Source organism: Onychostruthus taczanowskii, unplaced genomic scaffold (assembly GCF_017590055.1).
Source record: "Onychostruthus taczanowskii isolate IOZ18803 unplaced genomic scaffold, ASM1759005v1 scaffold4, whole genome shotgun sequence".
NCBI lineage: Eukaryota > Metazoa > Chordata > Aves > Passeriformes > Passeridae > Onychostruthus > Onychostruthus taczanowskii.
The window spans coordinates 2,618,015-2,639,874 of record NW_024501459.1 but is presented as its reverse complement, the minus strand read 5'-3'; the positions used below and the strand labels follow the sequence as shown (position 1 = coordinate 2,639,874).

At 38.0% G+C, this 21,860-nt stretch overlaps 1 protein-coding gene across 5 annotated transcripts in view; it reads left to right on the top strand.

The window, feature by feature from the left end:
• Positions 1–21,860, top strand: part of ST18 (ST18 C2H2C-type zinc finger transcription factor) — a 167,665-nt gene that overhangs the window by 122,389 nt on the left and 23,416 nt on the right. For 2 of the 5 annotated variants that reach the window (XM_041412782.1, XM_041412781.1), the window contains exons 7-13: positions 993–1,790; positions 4,608–4,742; positions 6,482–6,572; positions 8,064–8,168; positions 9,292–9,497; positions 12,719–12,930; positions 21,422–21,667. In XM_041412782.1, coding sequence (XP_041268716.1) covers positions 993–1,790; positions 4,608–4,742; positions 6,482–6,572; positions 8,064–8,168; positions 9,292–9,497; positions 12,719–12,930; positions 21,422–21,667 — 1,793 coding nt within the window. The remainder of the gene's footprint in view (positions 1–992; positions 1,791–4,607; positions 4,743–6,481; positions 6,573–8,063; positions 8,169–9,291; positions 9,498–12,718; positions 12,931–21,421; positions 21,668–21,860) is intronic. The other 3 variants (XM_041412783.1, XM_041412784.1, XM_041412785.1) reach the window with 3 other exon arrangements.

Genomic DNA, 21,860 nt, shown 5'->3' with positions numbered 1-21,860 from the left:
TTTTTCAGTTTATGTTGAATAGATCCCAACAAAAGAATGTACCCTATAATCAGCATTATTGAAGGGGCTAGTGTTGTGACTAAATTCTTCCCTTCATCCAAAAATGCTTTTAGTTACTATGGCAATATTTACTTGATCCTGGCAAAACCAGTGTTGATTTTAGAGAGATAATTACCAGAAAGGAAGATGATGGAGATGTATTTTTGAGTGTCCTTGTCAGAGGAAATGTTTATAAAAAATTAAATGAGATACAAAAGGCATATTGTCTTCCACACTGACAACCTCTCCTACATGCAGCCTTTATTACCTGCTGGCTGCTGCTTTTCTTCTGAAGAAAGATGCTTATAAAGACAGGATGCATTTCAGTGGTGTCTTTAACAAGTCCTTTATGAGTCTGTACAGAACAACCTCTTCTGTTTGCCTGTGCATGACCTGATCTATCACTTAGTGTGGCAATTTCAATGGTGACCAGGAGCTTGCCCTTTGTGAAGTATTGAGGATTTTTCCATCAAGGTCTTTCATGGGATCCGGGGTGACAGGCAAAGTAATTAGGGCTTATTTTGAGAAAATATTTGGGAATCTTAGATGAAATAAAAGAGAAAATAGATCGGAAGAATTTTACATTGTGTTTGTGTGCTTATACACACACACACATATAAATATACATACAGATATTTTATAGATTATATGTATATATGTAATAAATGTATGGTGCATTATATTTACATACATGTATATGACTGTGTATGCATGTGCATGTGTTCTAAGAAAATACATGTTTTCAGCATCAGTGAGAAATGGGAAATAATTTTTAATTTTTTGTCATATAGTTCTGGAACTATAACATAAAGTATATATCATTTTAGAAGGGTTTTTCACCATGCTACAAGTAGTCATTTCAAGCAGATCCTTGGTTTGAATTCAGTCATTTCAGAGTACCTTTCTGAGTAAGTTATTCTTACATATTTCTCTTACCTATTTTTCTCATACAGAGGAGAGTACTACAAAATCATCTGAGGAAATCCCTCATTTGGGTGGGCAAGAAAATTCCAGTCAAAGAAAAGACAACTACTCCAGCTATCAAGATGCCGTGGCCAAATCTTTGATGAACATGGGAAAAGTAGCAAAAGATGCACCCAGTCAAACAGTGGCAGAAAATTTAAATGATAGTGGCATTCAATCATTAAAAACAGAAAGTGATGACGCTGATGAATGTTACCTGATTAGCTCAGCTGAAGGAAAGGAAAAGACTGCTATCTCTGACCCAAAATACTGTTCATCTGAGGAAAATGAAAGTAACTCTGAAATTATGGACAATGAGTGGGACAGCTCTTCAAATTTCTCGGAAGAAACTAGTGTAAAGCCCCATGTAACTCAGAAATATATTGTAGAGTGTAATCAACCCAGCATCCTGGAAGTCCCAGAAATTAAGAAGGAAGAGGTTGAATATGGTCCTTGCGAAACACTCTGTGACTCAGAAACAGAGCTAAGAGCACCCCAGGAGCCTCACTCTGATCCTTTCGAGAAGAGAATTCAGAATCTCTTCCCTGAAAGTGAAGAAGACGACAACGAGTGCCTGTCAGAAACCACAGACGTGTCAGTTGAGCTGGACAAAACAAAAGGGAACTTGAGTTTGCTAGAGCAAGCAATCGCTCTGCAGGCAGAGCAAGGGCATGTGTTTCACAGCACCTACAAGGAACTGGATAGGTTTCTTCTGGAGCATCTAGCAGGGGAAAGGAGACAAACCAAAGTTATTGACATTGGTGGGAGACAGATATTTAGCAGCAAACGTAAGGAAGTATTTTTGGCTCTTCTTGCTGGCTTAAGCATTTGTCCCGTGACTGATAGAGGATTCTGAGCTGGGTTTTATAGCAACAGTAAAGAATCTGGAATTTAGCTGGTAATTTTGTTAATTATGTACCTTCACACTAGTGCCTCACGTCTAACCAGGTTAAACGCTAGGTACGTGGCTTCCTGCCAAACTGCTATGTGAAATCATCAGTAATGGGTACTAAAAGGCCTGCATAGCTGGCACTGACATTCCTTCTCCTCCTTTTTCTCCTCCTCTGCTTCCTCCTCTGTAGGGTGCTAATATAAACCTCCAAAGTTTGAGCAGCCAAAAGAGAAGGCATTAAAACAGTCCTCAAGGGCAAGTTTAGGGTGAAAAATTGGTGTCTCCCAAAGATATTAGCTAATTCCTAAGCAATGTGTTTTCTGAGTTTAGTCTACTTCATTGGTATCAAGTAGAGTATAGTATAGTCAAGTATAAATATAGTGTTAGTATATTAGTATCAATCACTATTACATCAACGAAAATTACATTTTTCTATATCCAGCACTTCTGAGCCAGGAAAGCACAAGCCATGCTCTTCTGATTCATTTGCCGTCAGCAGAAACACCAGTAAATTCCAATAGCTTTATTGTTTCTGAGGGTTTGTGATATCCCACAAACCTGTAGGAACATAATTCCCTTTTTATCACTTAATCAAGCTTCCAGAAGTGGAGACTTAAAAGATTTGGGTTTGATTTATAAACTGGGCTGTCTTGTATAAAACTCCCCAATTGAGGATAATTACAGAACATCAAGAGATGTCATTTTATAAGCACACTCCCTTCTCTAATAAGTAACAATACATTCATCTGTCCTTTGACTTTTCTTTTTGGCCTTGCAAACATCCCGAGGTCACCCTCGCACTGATGCTATTTCTGCTTTTGATAAATGATTTACTTTGGTATTTCTAATGTAACTTTAGAGTAGTTCCTGTGGACATTGTAAATATTATAGTAATTTACTTATCTAAAGCATTTAGTGTGAAAGAGAACTGACAGGCATTTTTAGGAGCTGCAACTATAAAACATTTCTTGCAGTATTAGGGAGGAAAATGCAGACATCTCATTTTTGTGTCTCAAGCAGTGTTTTCATTAGCATGTCTTAAGCTGTGCATGCATGGTATTAGCCTACCTTGTTATTCAACTACGTGAACCTTTATTTGCTCAGATGACTTTGGCATATGCAGGAACTTTTTAGATATCTTTTCCTGCCCTGAGAACAGCTGTATTCACCAGGCTCACATTGGTGTCAATGTGACTTTCTCCCAGCACACACAGGAAAGAGCAGCGATGTAAGAATGGCAGAATCTATCCCTTCTTGATTTACCTCATATTATAATTAGCTGTGGTTTCCAGGTGAGTTCAGAGGTAATACCCATGGAGAAACATACCAGGCTTTGTTCGGGTTGTATAAACACCATGATTGTAGTCAATGTTGTATTGGGCACATAATTTTGCCACTTTATATAATTAACTGGGTTTTATTTCTAAAAAATCTGCCATCAAATCCATCAGCTCTTAATTTTCACTCTTGGATGCTAGATCATAAAAAAAATCTATTCATGATAAACCTTTCCAATTACCAAAGAAAACACTAAATCATTTTCTGGGTCCCTCTTTATTTTCTGTTCACTATTGCAGCACTTTCCATTTGCAGTGATTCTCAAAAGCATGTGGTCTCCTGATGATGCTGACTCTATTTGCTTTCCACCCTATTTATTTATTTTATTTTTTTGATCTAAAAACTTGCCAGGAAGTTTAACCCTCAGCTGTCCCTGGTGATTCTGTCCCTAAGCACATCCTACCTCATAGTCCAGAAAAAATGAGCTTGAAGGAGGCAGCTCCCTGTGCTGGCTGCAGCTGTTTTCTCCCCCAGCACCAAATGCTGCTGGCAGCCAATCACAGAGGGAGCTAAAACCATCCTCAGCAATTTATGCGGCCACTTCTTCCAGATTTCTCACAAGAGAATTTCTGGACCAGAAATCATTCCTTTCTCGCCCAGACTTTGATCCTGCATTGGAAATCAAATAAGGGTTTTCTGACCAGTGCTCCTTGCACGATTCTAGGTGCTTGAAGCAGAAATTGTGAGGCTGTTACACAGTGGTAGCAGTGGGGCTGGGCTGAGACCTTGCCTTTGAAAGGGTATCGGCTGCTCCATGTTTTCAGTGTCTTTGTGGGCTGCTCCACAAAGCAGCATTGCCATGTGTACCAGAGGGAGCTGCTTGCCTTGCCTCTCAAATGTAAAGTGGCATGTATTCAGTTCCCTAACAAAGAACCTACAGCCTAGAGATCTGTGATATTTAAGGAATGGCTTCTGGTTGAAATGCTTTTTGTTTGTTTGTTTATTTGTTTCACACCTCAGCTTTTATTTGGTTGTCCCAGCTTCCTGGAGTCTGACATTAACACAGCAAAAGATTGTTTCTCCTTTTTTTATTTATTCCTTTATAGATCTTGCTGTTGGCTCATGCTGCCAGTTTTCTGGCTTATTGGATTGTGGCTTCTGTCCTGTTAGAGGCTCTGAATGGAATAAATGATACTGCAATCCTAAAGCTATATAATTTAGCACATAAATGGCATATTGGGAGCGGGAAATCATTGTTTAGAGGACGCAGTGTGAAAACTTGAAGTGGCGTGTCAGTTGCATACATCCCTGTTAAAACTTTGGACAGGAATTAAATCTGAAATATAAAATAGAGAATATTGTACTGTTAGGATCACTCAGCTGAGCACAGACAGGGGCTAAACCCAAACAAAATCTTTATCTGATTTCTCTGCAGATTCACCCAGGCCTGAAAAGAAAGAAACCAAATGCCCCATCCCAGGATGTGATGGCACAGGGCATGTGACTGGGCTGTACCCTCACCACCGCAGTCTCTCAGGCTGTCCACATAAAGTTAGAGTGCCACTAGAAAGTGAGTATCATCACCCTGCAGTCCAGAATATCAACTGGGTCTGTCTCACTATTGTGGGTAGTGTATGCTGGAGAAGAATCCCCTTTTTTCTGCGTGAGATAGCAGGATGAGACTGGGAAAGAAGCCATCACACCTTCTTTGCCCTTAGCTCATAGCACAGCCCACTTGTGCCACACTTGTGTAGCTCAAGTGCTCCTCAGCAGCATTGTTACAAACAGCAGCAGGCTCCTTAGGTAGCCTGGGAAGAACAAGACCAGACAACCTATCCCCACGCTGCCAGCAGACCTGCATGCTGTAGTCCCACGAATCTTCAAGATGTTGCTCGCTCACACCTTTGCTGAGGCACAAACATCTCCTGCTTGCTCCGGAGCCGCGGCCTCATTTGCCGCAGCCACATGGAGGCTGCTGGCTCTCATTGCCTGCAGATGAGAGGCCTGGGCATGCTTATGCAGAGATGTTTTTAGCATCCCCCTTACTGCTGAGCTCAAAAAGGTTATTTCCATCAGTACAACCCAGCGCTGGTCCACAGCAGGTCCCTGTCTTGTGACAGTATCACACTAACCCTTTTTTGCCCAGTCTAGCCTGAATTTCCCTGCTTATTTCTAACTGTGTTGCTCTGATTACATTGGCTTGCCTGTGTGTGTGCGTGTGCGTATGTTTGTGCGTGTGTGTTTGTGTAGTCCCACAACATGATGCAATGAAATGCTTCATAATAAGCCAAAAACTTAATGTGAAACTATCCGCTTAAACCTAGTTAGTCAGATTGTTCTTTGTGGTGGTATGCATAACAACAAATTAAAAGGATATTTGCACTTTACCAAAATCCTCTTCCTAACTGTAGCTCTCTCCTTTTTTAAATCTGGTACTAAACTGTATTCATGGAAACATCTGCTGAATTAAGCAGGCTGCATTTGGAAGTCCTTAGCAACATTAACTTCCTAAAAACTTAAAATTAACAAGTTCTTGTTAATTGTCACACTTCCAATTAGATGTGCTCTGTCCTGATGGGGGAAAAAAAAAGAAGTTAGAATTTGGTTCCTGGTGGAACAAACCTATTGAATGAGCAGTCAGCTTTTGTGAAGCACTGTAAGATGCTTAATGTTTTACATGGACACATCTGTCAGTTTTAGCAAAGGTGATCCACATCCAAGGCCATTAGAAATGTAGAGACAAGAGGTTGTAATTGCTGCTAAGAATGTAAGCTGATGCTTGGAACCATTACTGATAGGTCCAAGGGAGTTTCAGCACAGCTCAGATGACCAGAAGGTGTAATGTTCAAAGGGATCATACTTAAAATATCTGATAAATGTATAAACAGTCTTCCTATACTCGAAAGCTTTCCTTCCCTGGGACAGAGAAGGAAAGCATCTCCATGGAACATGGACTGTGTGGCCCAGGGCTCCTCTGTCACCTGCCTTTTCTTGTGTTAATGGTGTATAAAGGACTTCATGATTTAACATCTTTGCTGACTTCCACTTATGTTCTTTCGAAGTCTGTATAAAGAATTTTGTGCATGTGGGAAGCCTCACCACTGCAATATAGAAATAAACTGGTTTATGCTGGAGGCACCATGGTCACTGTGTTGTTGTAGGTCCTTTGCTTCCCCTATTCTTTTGTGATAAATATGTGAAAGAATTGAGAATCTGAGTTCAAAGAAGATATGTTCATTTTTTTAAAGATATGTGTTTTTAATTGATGCATTTTATTATCAACTTTTTTTTTTTTTAATTTCTGTTTAGTTCTTGCCATGCATGAAAATGTTTTAAAGTGTCCCACCCCAGGATGCACTGGAAGAGGACATGTCAACAGCAATCGCAACACTCACCGAAGGTAGACCAGAAAAATTCCTGTCCACTTAAAACCTAACACGTACTCGGGAGAAAATTGATAGGCACATCTTGGAATTAGATGCTATGTACTACACTGAAGAGTGTCTATGAACAGCAAGGGCAGCCTGTATTATTTATAACAAAATAATTGTGTTTAATTCCGTTACATAAAAAATGGCTGCAGCACATAGGATGGCAAATTCCACTAGTATTTTCATAGAGGAGATTTAAAGCTACAATTTCATCGGAGTCCTCACATTGAAAAATCATCATGTACAAGGGGAAGGAATGAAAAAATGCATTATTATTGCTACAACTAGAAAATCATATGGAAACCAAAACCCATTTATTTTGCACTACTGCATGCTAGCTGTCAACAGGAACTTCCATTCAGGGCACATTCCCTTTTAGCAAAACAGAAAATTTTAAGTGAACTATTTTGAAATCTGTTTAAAAGCTCCACTTATTACCCTCAGGAATACCATCTTCCTGCCTGGAACACTCCTGCTTGTTTAACATGTTGCCTGCAAAGAGAAAGTAAAATTGAGAAAAGACTTCCAGACAGGCAGCTGGGGAATCACAGCTGGACTGCAGGTGAGGCAGAGAGCCACTCTCTGTCTCCAGCAAGCCATCCCTGTCAGCACACCTCTTGTCAGTACTGATTTCTGCTGGAAGCAGTATATTCCATCATACTACTTCTGGGAAAATATAATGTCAATCTTAAAATCAGGCTTGGGACATAAGAATTTCAAAACCAGCTCTCTTTGTTGATGTGAATTTCTGTGAGATTTTGGGGGTTTTGCTTATTGATTGATTTGCTACTGCACCAAAATTAAGGTTTGTCATATTCTTTTAACACTAAAATCAGTAAGTCAGTCTGTATCAGACATATGAAAAGTTTGTCTACAAGAATATATAATGCACAAGCAGATATTTTTCCTTTGTTTTTCCTGTTTTAAATTCCTAGTCATCTTTGCAGCACATCAGCTCTATCATGAGAAACACATGAATAGGATAAGAAAATATGTTCTAATCTAATAAAACAAACAGGAAAATATAAGCTAGCACAACTCGAAATGATAAAATGTGTTCTTTGGTAACAGTCTCTCAAATATCCCTGGGTTTTTTTTCCCGAATTCACTTTCCTTTTAATCAGCAGGAGGCTTATATGCATGGTTTAGCTGATAAAGTAAATGTCATTTGTCAAAAAATTTACTAGTGACTTGCCAGACACAAAACATCAAAGCTGAACTGTGGAAAACTCCTACATGATTCAGTTTCCAGATATATCACCTAAAATACACAGATTTCACAGTTTTGCATTAAGGATTGAAAAACAGATGAATCTGGGCTATAGCAGCAGCGGTTCCCTTAAGTGCACAGACCATCAAAATCACTGGTTTCCACAGAAAAACAGCACACATATCCTTTGCACAATAATTAATTTCAATTATTTTTCTTGTTGTTTCTGTTCACCTTTGCTTTTCAACAGCCTTTCTGGTTGTCCAATTGCTGCAGCTGAAAAGCTGGCAATGTCCCAGGAAAAGAACCAGCTGGAGTCTCCAAAAGCTGGGCAGTGCCATGATCAGACTCACAGGTAGGACCCTTCACAAACAAGTTTCTCCAAACAAACAAACTGTTATTTATGCACAAACTCTGTTGACTGGTCCTCAGATCTTTCACCCACTTCAGATTTTGGCTTCAGTGGTTACCCAGTCTTCCAAGACAAGCCACTGCAAAACTATCTGATTCTCAAAATAAACCACCATCTTTCTGTTGGTTCTTTTGCACGTGGCTGACATTAAAGACGAGAGACATATCTTTGGATAAGCCATCAAATATATCCTATTAAATCTTACTTCCAAACAAGTGACCCAATCAGAACAATTCATAGAATTTATTTTTTTTTAGTTTATTGGTTTAATTACTTTCATTTATATTTTATATAATGACATCAAAAAGGAGAAACACTTTTCTAGTGCAATTGTATTTTGTCTGAGTTATATGGACCCTACAGACATGCTTAATTTGCACATCATTGGCACTATGACCATTATAACCTATTATATTCAGGTCTATTTGGGGACACTTTAATTTGTGGATTATTGACATGATCAGCTCTAATGGTTCCTTCAGAGCCATTACAGAATATTATGTCCATGTGTCTGCCAACTGCACGTGCCTTAACTCTACATATGAAAAGTCCTAAGGAAATTACTAAAGACAAGTAGTTACTGAACGTTAACTAAATGGAATACCACACCATAAATCATTCGTTCCTCCCAAACAGCACAAGCAATTATTTCAGATCATCTTATATTATATTTATACCATACTCATTCACAGTAAAGTGAGAACAGTACTGATACATAAAAACTAAAAGCTAGAAAAAAATCCAGACAAATTTTCAGAACTAAAGGAAGTGGCAATCTAGCAGTAAGTCAGAAACTGCCTTGTAAGTAGCACAAATTGCTATTAAAGAACACTGCATTTTTTTATGTCCTCATCTTTTAGTTTATGAAGTAGTCAAGGTACTTTTTGACTACTAGTCAGCTGCCATATTCATGTTGTTTATTTCTTGTATACACCCACCAGTAAGTTTTGCATGTGATAATAGCACACTTTTGGATTATGAGATGCAATCATATCCTATTTTTCAAGACAAAATTATTTAAAGATATTCTCATATTTTTTCTTCATTCTTTTCCTCTTCTCTGCAGGACGAATTTAGCAAAGCAGCCTGAGCTATCTCAGTTCAGTTACAGAACTTCACAGCCAGTGACTTCCTCCAGAGGCACCCTGGGAAAAGAACAGGAGAAGTTTGGGAAAGTCCCATTTGATTATGCCAGTTTTGATGCACAAGTCTTTGGCAAACGCACAACAGCACCTGTATCACAAGGTCGAAAAACACCTCAGTTTCTTGAATGTAAGCTCAAAATTCAATTTTCTCTTGAAAAAGGAGCAAAATGTCAATGATTTTTTTTTCCTTTTTGCTTGTTCTGCTTTCAGACTTCTAGAATTCTAAAAAGGTCTATAGAAACCATCTTTAATCAGTTGTGTCTAGAATGTTAAATAGAATCACTAATTTGTGAAATATAGAATTTTGAAACACTAAATATCATCACTACAAAGTTTACTTTTTTGATGCTTCTTTTAAAAGCAGTCATCAGTGGAAAAGAGGAGCAAAAAGGAATGCTTTATGTTTTACCTGTTACCTTCTTCAAACATACTTCAAACAAGATAGGTTTCAAAGATATTTCAGGTACCATTTAGGTGAATCTATACAGGTATTATTCCTCCTAGATGAGCATGTGCCCCAGCTACATTAATTCCAGGCCTGGGCTGAATTTGGTTTGCTACCTCATATTTCTGTACTAAATCATATATGTAGTGCAGTCATATCTAATGCATCAAATTGTTATCAAGATTACTCTTCTTGCATAATTTGCAGATTTGCTGAGGCACTACTCTGTAAAAATGAGATACCACAGTGCAAACACTCAGAGTTTACTGCAGATGCTCTTCATAATCTGCATGGGAAACATCGGCAAGGTTCTGCCATTGAATTGGCCATTATAAAATATTCTTTACTTTAAAGAAACAAATAATTCTGTTCCCATGAGGAAATGCAAAAGAAATGTTTTAATCTGCCAAGATTGGGATCAGAAGAAAATAGATCCAGATCAATGTGAAAAAAAGACTTTTTAATTGGCTTTTCTTTTGTTAATGACAAAAAGGAAAATAAAATAGGAAAACAATTTTTTCCCACTTACTCCAACAAAGAACATTCATAATAAGGTGAACAGAAAAGCAAAAAATTGTGTTAATGAAATGAATAAATTCATATATGTTTATTATAATATAATATGCATCTAATACTATACAATGTTATATATGTTTTATATATTTATAAAATTTTGTATATTTTTATATTTATTTGTGTACCTGTCTGAGTACACAAAACCACACATATATGTTTGTAGGTACCTGTTTTTTGTGTATATATATACAAACACTCTATTTAAAATTGCAAATGAAAAGTAGATATTTATCTGACCTGGAAAATAGGCTAGCTTAAATGGAAGCAAATATATGCATTGCCAGCTTCTTGGGTGGCAGATTTTCCAATTTTGTTTGTAAAATTGAATATTCCCTATTAGCTGTCTCTTTGCACAGATGTATGTCTATTTCACAGGTTCATTTCAAGGAAAAAAAAAGATTGAAATGTTTTTATACAAATGCAAATACACATATATGCAATTTATGTATGATGCATATCAGAGCTGAAGTTTACAGCCTGTTGTTCTTGCAAAGATTGCAATGTGCAGCTATTATTTTCATGGAAAGGTGAAAGTAAAAGAGCTGGTGAGTGATTTTACTCTTCAGGTATTCAAAAGTTGGAAATAAGAAGCTGATGATGTAGTGATGGGTTCAGAGTCCTATGTAAATATGTAGCTAGACGAAAGCCCATAATCAGCCCTCTGTGGATTCTGCACTGGTAAACTTGTTTGGTTTGTTTTTTGGTGGTTTGTGGTTTTTTTTGGTTTTTTGTTTTTGTTTTTTTTTTTTTTTTTGTGGTTTTGTTTTTTTTTTTTTTTTTTTTTTTTTTTTTTTTTTTTTTTTTTTTTTTTTTTAACAAAACATACACCCTTTATAGCCTTGGGTGGTTCTTTTGTTGGTTGGTTGGTTGGTTAGTTTGTTTTTTTTTTTAGTTCTTCATTTAGGATAGGTAATGAAAAATGCCCTTTTGGTCTTTAGACACAATTTAAATTTCACTGTAGTAAGTGTTGAAAATGTAGACTGTCTTGTTTGTGCTACAGTGCTGTGCTTACAGCAGGGTAGATAAATCCTTTTTAATTTCCACTAGAGAAAGGGAGGACTGAATCATGAGGCTTTCATGTATTGCTCTACTGAGATGCCTCTAGTGCTTAAAGAAATGGAATATAGCATTCAGCCACAGTCAAAGCACAAGCATTGCTTTCAGAGCATCCCAAGTTTGAGGGAAGATGAGTCCTCCTATGCCTTGTGTAGCTCTTAGCATTAGGAAGCACTCAGCCAAAGCTCTACATCCAAACGGATCCAGAGCCTTGGGGCTCAGTTCTTTAGGGAACAAGCAGATGGCCATAAGCAGAAATGTTCTTGATGTATCTGGGTGTAGGCTGAGAAATTGGATTTTGCTTAGTTTATCTTTGTAGGAGACTGTGAGGGCTGCAGACAAAAGAAGTGATTACTGCTTCTTTCGAGCTGAAATCATGGTGCTGTGGTCTCCCTGCAACAGTTTATTCCACCTCAAGCTCCAAAATCCAGGAGAGCAGAGTTCTCTCTAACTGTTTTAGAGTAAATGCTGCTGATGAAGAAGAAAACAGCAGCAAACCACACACACCACTTTTGACTGTGAAAGTGCTTTTCTGTTCACCTGTTAGTACTTAATTTTCAACTGACCTCCCTGTGCCTAATAAATCTGTGTATTATTCCAAATATAGCCAACAAAAGCCTGTAAACCAAGACTTAGAAATTTTAGACTTAAATTTCTAAATATTTCCACAAAATACTTAGTACTGAATGTTCCTTACAGGTAATGCTTTTATCTGATTTCTCTGCTTCATTCAAGAGCCTGGTTTTGTTCTCCTTAGTCACATAAGCAAAGCTATTTAAGTAACAGACTTATTCATCTAAGTAGAGTAAGCAGTGTTGTTTTAGCTAAGACTGGACAAGTCACTGTTGATTTTTATTTTTTTTTTGCACAATGGAACTCCAAGAGGAAGCCTTTATAAGAACACATTTAAAATTGCATTTTTCCATTGGGGTGGTCAAATCACAATGGAGACCACACTAATACTTGCTCAGTCTTTCCTTGGACATCATTGTTTTTAATGCCGGAATTAATGATAAATAATCTCAGAAGGTTTGTAGACAGATGTGTATTCCTCAAGGAAAATTAAATTACTGTGTTTCTGAAGGCATTTTTACTGTAAACCCTCACTGGCAATAGCAAATTGATTGTTTTAAATGTAATCTTTGATTTTTTTTTTTTTTTTTTTTTTTTTTTTTTTTTTTTTAATGTATGAAATTGTAGTCTGAGAAGCGAAACTATTTAACGGAAAAAATTTCATACATGCAATTGCTAATCAAATCTCTCTTCAACAGCAAAGCATTTTTCAAATCCAGTGAAATTTTCTAATCGACTGCCTAGTGCTAGCGCCCACACACAGAGCCCTTGCCATGCCAACTCTTATAGCTACGGTCAATGTAGTGAAGACACCCACATAGCAGCAGCTGCTGCTATCCTGAACCTTTCCACCCGCTGCAGGGAAGCAGCAGAGATCCTCTCCAACAAACCACAGAGTCTGTCTGCCAAGGTAGGGTAGTCCAAGAACCTGGAGGGTGTGCTAGCTACTGAACTGTGCGAATAAACTGTCTTTCATGTTAGTGACTGCATTAAATCCCCCAAAAGGAGGCTTCTGTTTGCATGCTCTTTTGAAGAGAGGCAGAGAGAGAAAAAAAAAATCAGTAATGCAGTGACCAGTTCTGATAAAACTACATAAATAGCAGGAATTATGTTGTTAATTCTTTTCATAATTGAGCCCTAATTGCAAGGGGGGAGTTTTCTGGGAGGAAAAAAGAAAAAGGTTATTTGAAATCCAACAACAATCTGTGGTGGGTAATGAGTAAGATCTGTTTAAGAGGGAATTTTTCTCCCTCTGAAACCTGCCATTAGTGATCATTTTGGAGACTGACTTAAAAAAATATATATAAAAATCATATGATTAATCAAGGAGATATTTTGCTAGCAATGGAACAGAACTACCTATGGAGTCTGTTGTGTTTGGAGCCCCTAACAGTTTGGCAAGGTGGAGAGGGGGGAATAACAACTGACTTTGGTAACATTCCCCTTTCTGCTGGCAGGAGTAGAGAATCAGGCCCACTGCGTTTGGAGATAGATAATTTGGGCAAGTCTGTCATAATGGAAAGCTGCCTAATTTTGTAGATGTTTGTGTGGCTTTCGTGTTTTGTTTTCTGCTCTGCATTTCCTCACAGATCTTTATGATATACAAATGGTGCTGTGTGAGCTGTGAGCCTTATTTTCTGTGCCATTACATAGTATTATAATGCTGATGAAAATAGACAAGATTTTCTTCTGATGACAGTGGTGTGGGAGCACTGTTGTTTATTATTTACATTAAAGTCACACATGTTCCACTGCAATGAAACTTTTGAAAGCTCTTTGTAGATAAGAAGGAGTCATTACAAGAACTTAAGGAGAAGTCATTGGGGAGTGAAAAGAGGTGCATTTGTCAAAACACAGCACAGCAGGTGTGCTTCTGCTGTGGGACTCTGGCTCATGATATTTGCACTCAAAGACAGATGAACTGTTTTTCTGCAAGTCAGTGTCACTCCACCTTATCCCTCCGTTATCTGAGGCTCACAAGGCTCATTCTGGCTAGGTGTGTTTTCCACAGGTGTTGATCTGTATTTTGGCTGAGGGTTTATTCACCACTGCTAGGAGGTTAGCTATTATTTTTTGAGTGGAACCATTAATTTTGCTACCAGCATACCTTGTTCGGTATTCTGAGCCTTGTGCGTTTGCAGAGTAGTATCCCCTAATTTGCTGCTTTTGAATTCTACTTTTGTGTGAAGTTTTGGATATTAAAATTAACGTTGGGAGCTGCCACAGGGCAAACTTTTTTAGAGTGTCTACATGCATTCCCTGTGACTCATTATCTGTTCCAAAGACTGCTCACAGAACCTCTCCTAATGACAGATCAATCCTTGATATCTGCTGCAAAAAACCTTCTTCCATCAGTCTTTAATAGAGACTTCTTCTAGTAGGGAAATGGAAACTGATGCCAATGGTTGGATTAAATTGCTGCAGCAGCCTTTGGCTGACCTCAGCAATAGACCTTTGTTGCCAGAGAAGAGCAGTAAAGGGACCAGGCATAACCCAAAGATTTTCTCCTATGTACCTGCTTTACAGTTGCCAAATCATGGGGAAGGATTGAATGGAAGGGAACATAACAGTAATGATACAGAGGGGCACTTGGGGCACATAGCTGACTCCTTTTTCACAGCCAGGAATCCAGCCTGAAAGAAAATCACCTGCCTACCTTGCTATCTGCCTGGCTTCACTTTTGCCAGACTTTCTGGAGGGCATACTGCTACAAAGCATCTGACAGAAGACTCAGAATTAGCTTCTGGCCAAAATACAGACAAGTAAGCCCCAAACAGATTTGGTGTCCAAGAGTACACAAAACACATTTTTATTTGGTTTTGGATATTTATTACCTTGATCATACTGGATTCAACCCAAAACTTTGTGAATTAAGTTGCCAGACTCTTCTCAATGAAGACACTTTCTAATTTTAAAATATGAAACAATAAAATGCTATTTATCAGTGCTTCTGAGTTGTTTTGTGGCTGGTGGTGGCCACAAATGTAAATGTTTAATTGCTAGAATATCTTACAATTTTTTAGATTATTAAAAACCCCTCTTGAGACTTTATCAGTATTTGAACTCAAATAATGCAACACATTACTACAGAGTTAAATATTTCCTTTTTCTACTCGACAGCACACACATTCAACACATTTGAAAATAACAGTGTGGAGTGGCTGTGTTCAGAGCCCCACAGTATCAAGTGTCTCAGCCCTGCCCCTTGAAACACCCTTTAATTCTTTTTTCTAAGAAAACCTGATTGGCATTGTCTATACTTTAGCAGATCAAAGCTCCTGACTTGTAAAGGTGTTTGAGCACCAGGCAGCCTCACAGCAATCCAATCCATGGTTCTTTACAGATGGGAGGCTGTGTGGTGGTAGAATAAGGATATGTAAGACTGCAGAGGAATTCCCAGGCTTGCTGGAAATATTTTGCCTGTAGCACAATTGTCAGAGATGTAAAAATATTGTGCTTCTAAGTTTTGAAAGCAGAATTTAAAGTTCAAGCATTTCAAGTAAGTGGCATTTTCTTGTATTTTCTCAAGGCATGCATATGTTGCCTTGCTTAAATAAGTGGGGAAAACAACACAATGCCTTTTAGCACAAGTGTGTTCCCAAGTATCTCTTTTTCTTTTTGCCTCTTAGATTTTATTTTTTGCCCACCAAAACATTGTCCCTCTCCTAGAAAGTCAGATGGTTTACCCTGAATAGTCACCACTTTCCTGTATATAAAAACAACATTTAAATGAAAAAGTGAATGTATCTTATAACATAGTTCCAAATTTCAATAATTTAATGGATATTCAAACATGTATTTCTCATTCTCTACATGTCAGTTCAAAAGGGAGAGTCCAAGACAACAAAAGAGAAAGAGAAGCGTAGCAAGGATAGAGAAGTCACATTCCATATTAACAGTACCACTGGTGAGAAAAACTTCCAAAGAGGACTTATATTCAAGGTGATCTGATAAACATCCCAAGTTTAAAAATAATAATTTAAAAAATAAGCCATGAAAATAGCACATTTATTCTGAAATGAGCAGTAAAATAAATCTTAAACCTTAGCTATGAATTATGTGTCAGTTACATACAAAACAGTAAGAGCATCAGATACCTTGATGATATAGTTTTCAAAATAATTAAAACCACATTAACCAAGAGCCATTCAGCCTGGGACTGCAATAAACCTTTCCCCTGTATATAATCCCAACCAGGCAGTTCTCCTGCAGTCAGTATCCCAAGCCAGTCTCCTGGTTGTATTTGATTTGCAGTTTATGTAGCTTCATTCAGCTCCCATTGAAGTCAGCAGAAGAGTTCCCCTAGGAGGCTTAGCCTGCAGTTTCTAGCTCTGTGTAAGAATCCACATTATCATAACTTCCAGGGATCTCCCCTGTTTGCAGCCCTCACCACACACGTCTCAGTGAGGTAGCTGCAAGCAATAGTTTATCTGTGTTCTGATCACTACTGCTTGCCAAACATTTTGTTGACTGTTTTGGTTTTTTTCCCACCTGTTTAGACAAAATGGCATATGCACACTATGCCTTTAAATAAAACAACAACAAAAAATGTAAAAATAAAATCATACTTGCTACAAATGTTTAAAGTTTAAATTCTAGTTTTTGAACAAAATTGTGTCATCTCTCCATTCTTGGATACGGATGGCGGTGAAAATTGCATCAATTATTTAAAAACTGTAGTTAGCACTCAGCATGTTTGTCAGGCAGTACTTTACTCCAAATACCTTAAAGCCTAAATACAGGATGAAAAATCATCCAAGAGTATCACTAGGTACCATCCTGTAATACTGCTGTGCATATTGCTCTCTAAGCACCTTCTTGGCTAGCTTTTTTTAATTTGTGAACTGCTCTGGGCATAAACTGTGACTCCATTTTTGTCTCAGATGTTGTTGGGCTGTTACAAGTTTTTCTCATTTTGACCCAAATTAATATTTTAATTTTCTGCAGAAGTACTCAGTTGCTTAAATTTAAGTGTGAAGAATTGAGGACCAGGCGCATGTGTTTTTTTTTGGCTGGGATTAGGAAAGATTGTACCATTTTGGATGGACTTGTATTAAGAATATTATTCAGACACACGACAAGATAAGAGTCTCATTTACTCCCAATACCAGAACTTAAGAGCTCTTTTGAGCTTTCCAAGCCAGACTGAACTGCTGGGGGAATGCAAAATCATTGATCATGTTGTTCCTTTGGACTTGCTTAGCATTAAGTTCCGTGGCTGATGCCAACCCCAGAAAACATGAATTCTCTTATATGTCATGGCACAATGTCCCTGATGTCACAGGTTTGAAATAAGATACATGCAGACACAATAATTTACTCTTTCTGATCCAGCTGAGATAAAGCTTAACTTGTAATCATTACTGGAGACACACTTGAGATTATTAAGTGTTATGAGTGATCAGATGGACCAAAAGCATACGAAAAAATGGAGGAGAAATTTGACACAAAAATCTAGCATCCTTTATTTTCCTAGCTGTTGTAATTTGCTTCTAAGGACAGGACCTAATTAAGGACTAGAAAATATTCCCTAATATTTATGTCATAAGATAAGGCTGAAAAAAAGATTTACTTCATTTTACAAAACAGTTGGAGAGTATGCAAACCATTTTTTTGGTTTTGGTTTACATATTTATATTAGACTTCATTTTTTGTAATAAATTACTGTTTGTGTCTCATCTTTTCACTGAATAGCTACTGGAATAAAGGAAATGTGCTCCCATGATTTTTCTTTCATATTTTTTCTGGAATCCTTTTACCAGCTGCTTCTAAAACGTGAGGTGGGGGGATTAGACTCACTTATGAGGTGGTAGGTAAGAAGTAACCTGAATTGAATTACCATGTGTATCCTATCATGCTCATTGATTTTTCTTCATTGTTTCAGTGGATATTTTTCTGGTTTACACCAGTGTAAATATAAATGTGAGTAAGATCAAAATCAGGCTGCAAAGATTTACACAGCTTAAAACAAACATAAGTTAAGAAGTTAAGATACATTTTCGTCTTTGTTTTGCTTACAGTGTTAAGGAATAATCAGAACAGTTTACATTGTTTTAGTAGCTGTATTTTAAATATGTCATGATAAATGGATAAATATAGGCCTGTTCACACATGCACTAGAGTCAACAGTAATAAGATCTTGCCTTCAGTGAAGAGAACACAGCCTTTACAAGCTTGAGCTAAGTGTAGTAAGTGCCATTTTCTGTCAGCATGTCAGAGCCCTGCTCTAACATTCTTTTCCCATTTGCCATTTTTGTCTTTTTAGTTCCATTTAAAAATTGATGTAAAAATAAATGTGGTGAAGCAAGCAAAGGAGACATATTGAGAGGAGGGTGGGATCAGAGTAGGAATGTAAACTGGAGCAATAACTCTGTCTTCCCTCCTTTTGCTCTGCCATTTGGAGTTTGCTAGGAAGGCACCAAAGCAATGGCTCTTTTATACCATTCTGAGTAAAAAGCCATGCTGTGAACCTGTGATCAGTTCTGCAATGGGCAAAGGGGGATATTTTCCCCATGATTTTATTTAATTGTAGTGTGCATCTGTGAGCTCACTTAAACCCCATCTGCATGCTACTTCACAAACACACAACCAGCCTTTCCTGATCAGAATTAGGTATGTGTTGGACAGCTCAACTTCTACATGAATTTCAGGCAAGTGTTGAGAAAGCTTTAAATATCCCTGCTAGAAAATGTTCTGCTTATCAGTCAGAGCTCCTTGTGGAGGCTATTGGTATCTGTTTCTCAGAGAGAATGATTTTCTGACATTATTCTATGTCAAGTTGCATTAAGAAGGAAACCTTGATTGTTTTTGGTCCTTCTTGTTGTTGCTGTTGCCTTCTGAGTAGTTGATATTTTGTCAGTAGAGAGAATCTGCACTATTTATGGGGTTTGCACTATAAAACTGCTGCAGCCCAGTCACATGGCTTCCTTTCCTAAGCCATCTGTCACAGAGGTCTGGAATTTTATGTGAATGTTGGTTGTGCAGACTTAACCCAAGTTTTTTTATTATGAAAAATGTCAGTAACTACAATATTTAGCATTTTACTTTACATTGGTCATTAAACTTGATTACTGTAGCTCTGTTTCATTGCTAGAGTTACATATCAAATATGAAGCCAAAAAACACTGGGGCGATCATGGCAGAGCTGTATTGTCAGATCCTGGAGTGTGTGCTTGGCACTGATATAGTTAATATCTTGGATTTTTGTAACTAAGGTTTATTAATGCTGGTATAAAAATGTATTTGATATTATACAGATGGCATAAGATGTTGTGGTTACTAAGTTATTATCCAGGATAAGCCGCACTGTCAAATTCAGGGCTTAAAACTATCACAGGAGATTAAACTATTTACTAAAAAGGGGCAGAAAGATATAACAAAAGCGTCTTAGTATGAACATATTAGAAGTGTATTTACTTCCCATAAATATAATAAAACATCTCTCTCTTTAAGCTGTGTGATTGCAAATGTGAACTTGGCTGTGTGGGAGAAGCAAACATAAGAGGTGCCTGAGTTTCTGAACCAGGGACAAGCAGATGGCTTGGTAGTGCTTTGGTCTAGGTGGGCATCTGCATCAGGCTCATGGATGCAAAAGGGAGCCATACTGGCTGAGTGAAGAGAGGTTGTCAGGCCTTAAATTGTCACCTACCACCAGCATTTTCCTTCTCATTCAGGAGTTTTAATCAATCACATTTTACCTTTAAATGAGTCACCACTGGCAGTGGTAGAAGGCCAGGCTGCATTAAGGAAGCTTGCACCCTCAGTCCAGCCAGTGTGGCCACATCACGCTTTTAGCACAGGGGAAGAGCTCCCTGTTTCACCACAACTCTTAAGATCCCCAAGCAAGGATAGGTTTCACTGCCCTATCTTTAGCAATTGGATGGTTGACTAATCATCATGCCCAGTAATATTTATTGGTCATAAAAAGAAAGGGGCTCCTCCTGCCAATGTCTTTCTGATGAAGAGGACTAAGAAAGACAGACAAACTTGCCCCCTGGGTGTACCTGACTCTTTTCTATGTACAACACAACATCCAAGTGATGCACTTGCACCATGAGTTTCCTATTATATTACTCAAGGTAGGAAATCTAGGTTTATACAGCTGTCTCCTACAGTTACACAGCATTGAACACATCTACCCCAAATTCCCAAGTGTTATCCATACTTTGTGGTGACTCAAATTAAAAATAGTAGTGATGACAATGAGCAGTGTTAATTACAGTATTCTATGTGTAGGTCTCTGACGTGGCTATTTATCTCCATAGTCTTTGAATGTTTTCCACATTATTCAGGAAAACACTGAACTAGACTACTGAGTAGTCCTCCAGAAGCCACATTTCATCTTTTCCCCTACTTTCCTTCAGCAAATGTTGGCAACAGCAAGGACTAATCTTATATTCATCCTTATATAGAAAATATGTCAATATGCAGTGTAGCATATTAAGCATGAGGGCAAATTTGTTGTTGCTTCCATTAGTAAATTGCACTTTCAGCAGCTTTTTACCATTGCAAGAAGAGGAGTTTGTCCTCTTTTTTCTGTGATCAAATGGCACAAGGCAGAACAGGGACGTTTCCTTCCTTTGTTCTTGTACAGCCAAGCAGCATTTGTCCCTTTTTGTAAGCAGAAGAGCTTCTCCAAGACTGGAAATAGAGGTTGGGTCTCTCCCCAGTTGCACACACCTCTGCAATTAGAGGCTGCTCTTTGCTGTACTCCCCAGGAAGCCAAGGGTTTGTTAACTCAGGCAGAATATCTCCATTACGGAGAACCTCGTTAAAATCCTCCTGTACCTCCCAGTCTAGTGGTCGCAGTGCAGACCTGTGCCTTAGTGGCCTAGTCAAATTATGATAAAGGCAGCACATTATTTCAAGTGATGTAGAAAACCCTAGTGAAAATTTCTCCCACTGCGCTACTTTTAGATGTATTTCTTTCCCCCTCCTTCTCCCCCTCCATGATGCAGATGTTGTAATGTTTCCAGGGTGTGGGGGGAAGGGAGGATATGTAATAGTAATGCCGTTGATGACCTAAACAATGCATTAATGCTTTTAACTGTGAATTGGGGTCATAGTTCTCTATAAGAGTGAAAAGATCAAGAAGATTTAAAGCTAAACTTTTTTTAAATAAAACTAGATTTAGGGTGTATAGGTTATGGTTTAGTGGCATCTTATTTAAATTCCACTTACTATGTTTAAGCTGAGCTACAGGGATACCATTACTGAAGCTACTCTTAAGTCTGCCTAAGAGTTGGACATTAACTGACATAAATCGAAAAGCTGGGTTTAGATTCAGATAAATTTAAATAAAAGCTTGCATTTATATTTATCCTTTAAAAGCACCACATGGTTATTTTACAGCCTTACCACGTCCATATCTAAACATGTTTCTATTTCCTGTTGCATGTCAGGGAGCTGAGATAGAAGTGGATGAAAATGGCACACTGGATTTGAGCATGAAAAAGAATCGAAGCCAAGACAAAGTTATGCCTCTCACTTCTTCCAGCACAGCACTTCCCACTCCCTCCTCTTCTCCTTTCAAAGCAAGTAGCATCCTGGTAAATGCAGCCTTCTACCAGGCACTTTGTGAACAGGAAGGCTGGGATATACCAATCAACTACAGCAAGACCCATGGCAGGAAAGAAGAAGAAAAAGAGGTATTTTTTCAATTTCTGAGTGACTTTTCCCTTGCATGACAGACTATATGATAGTCTTTATGACCATCTAGTACAGTTTAAAGAGAATCAGCTTCCACAGGTAGAGGCTTGTGAACATTGATCTGGTTTTTATGGATGGGATATAAAAAAACCCCATTACTCACTTTGGAAAATCTTGCTTTCAGAGCCTACC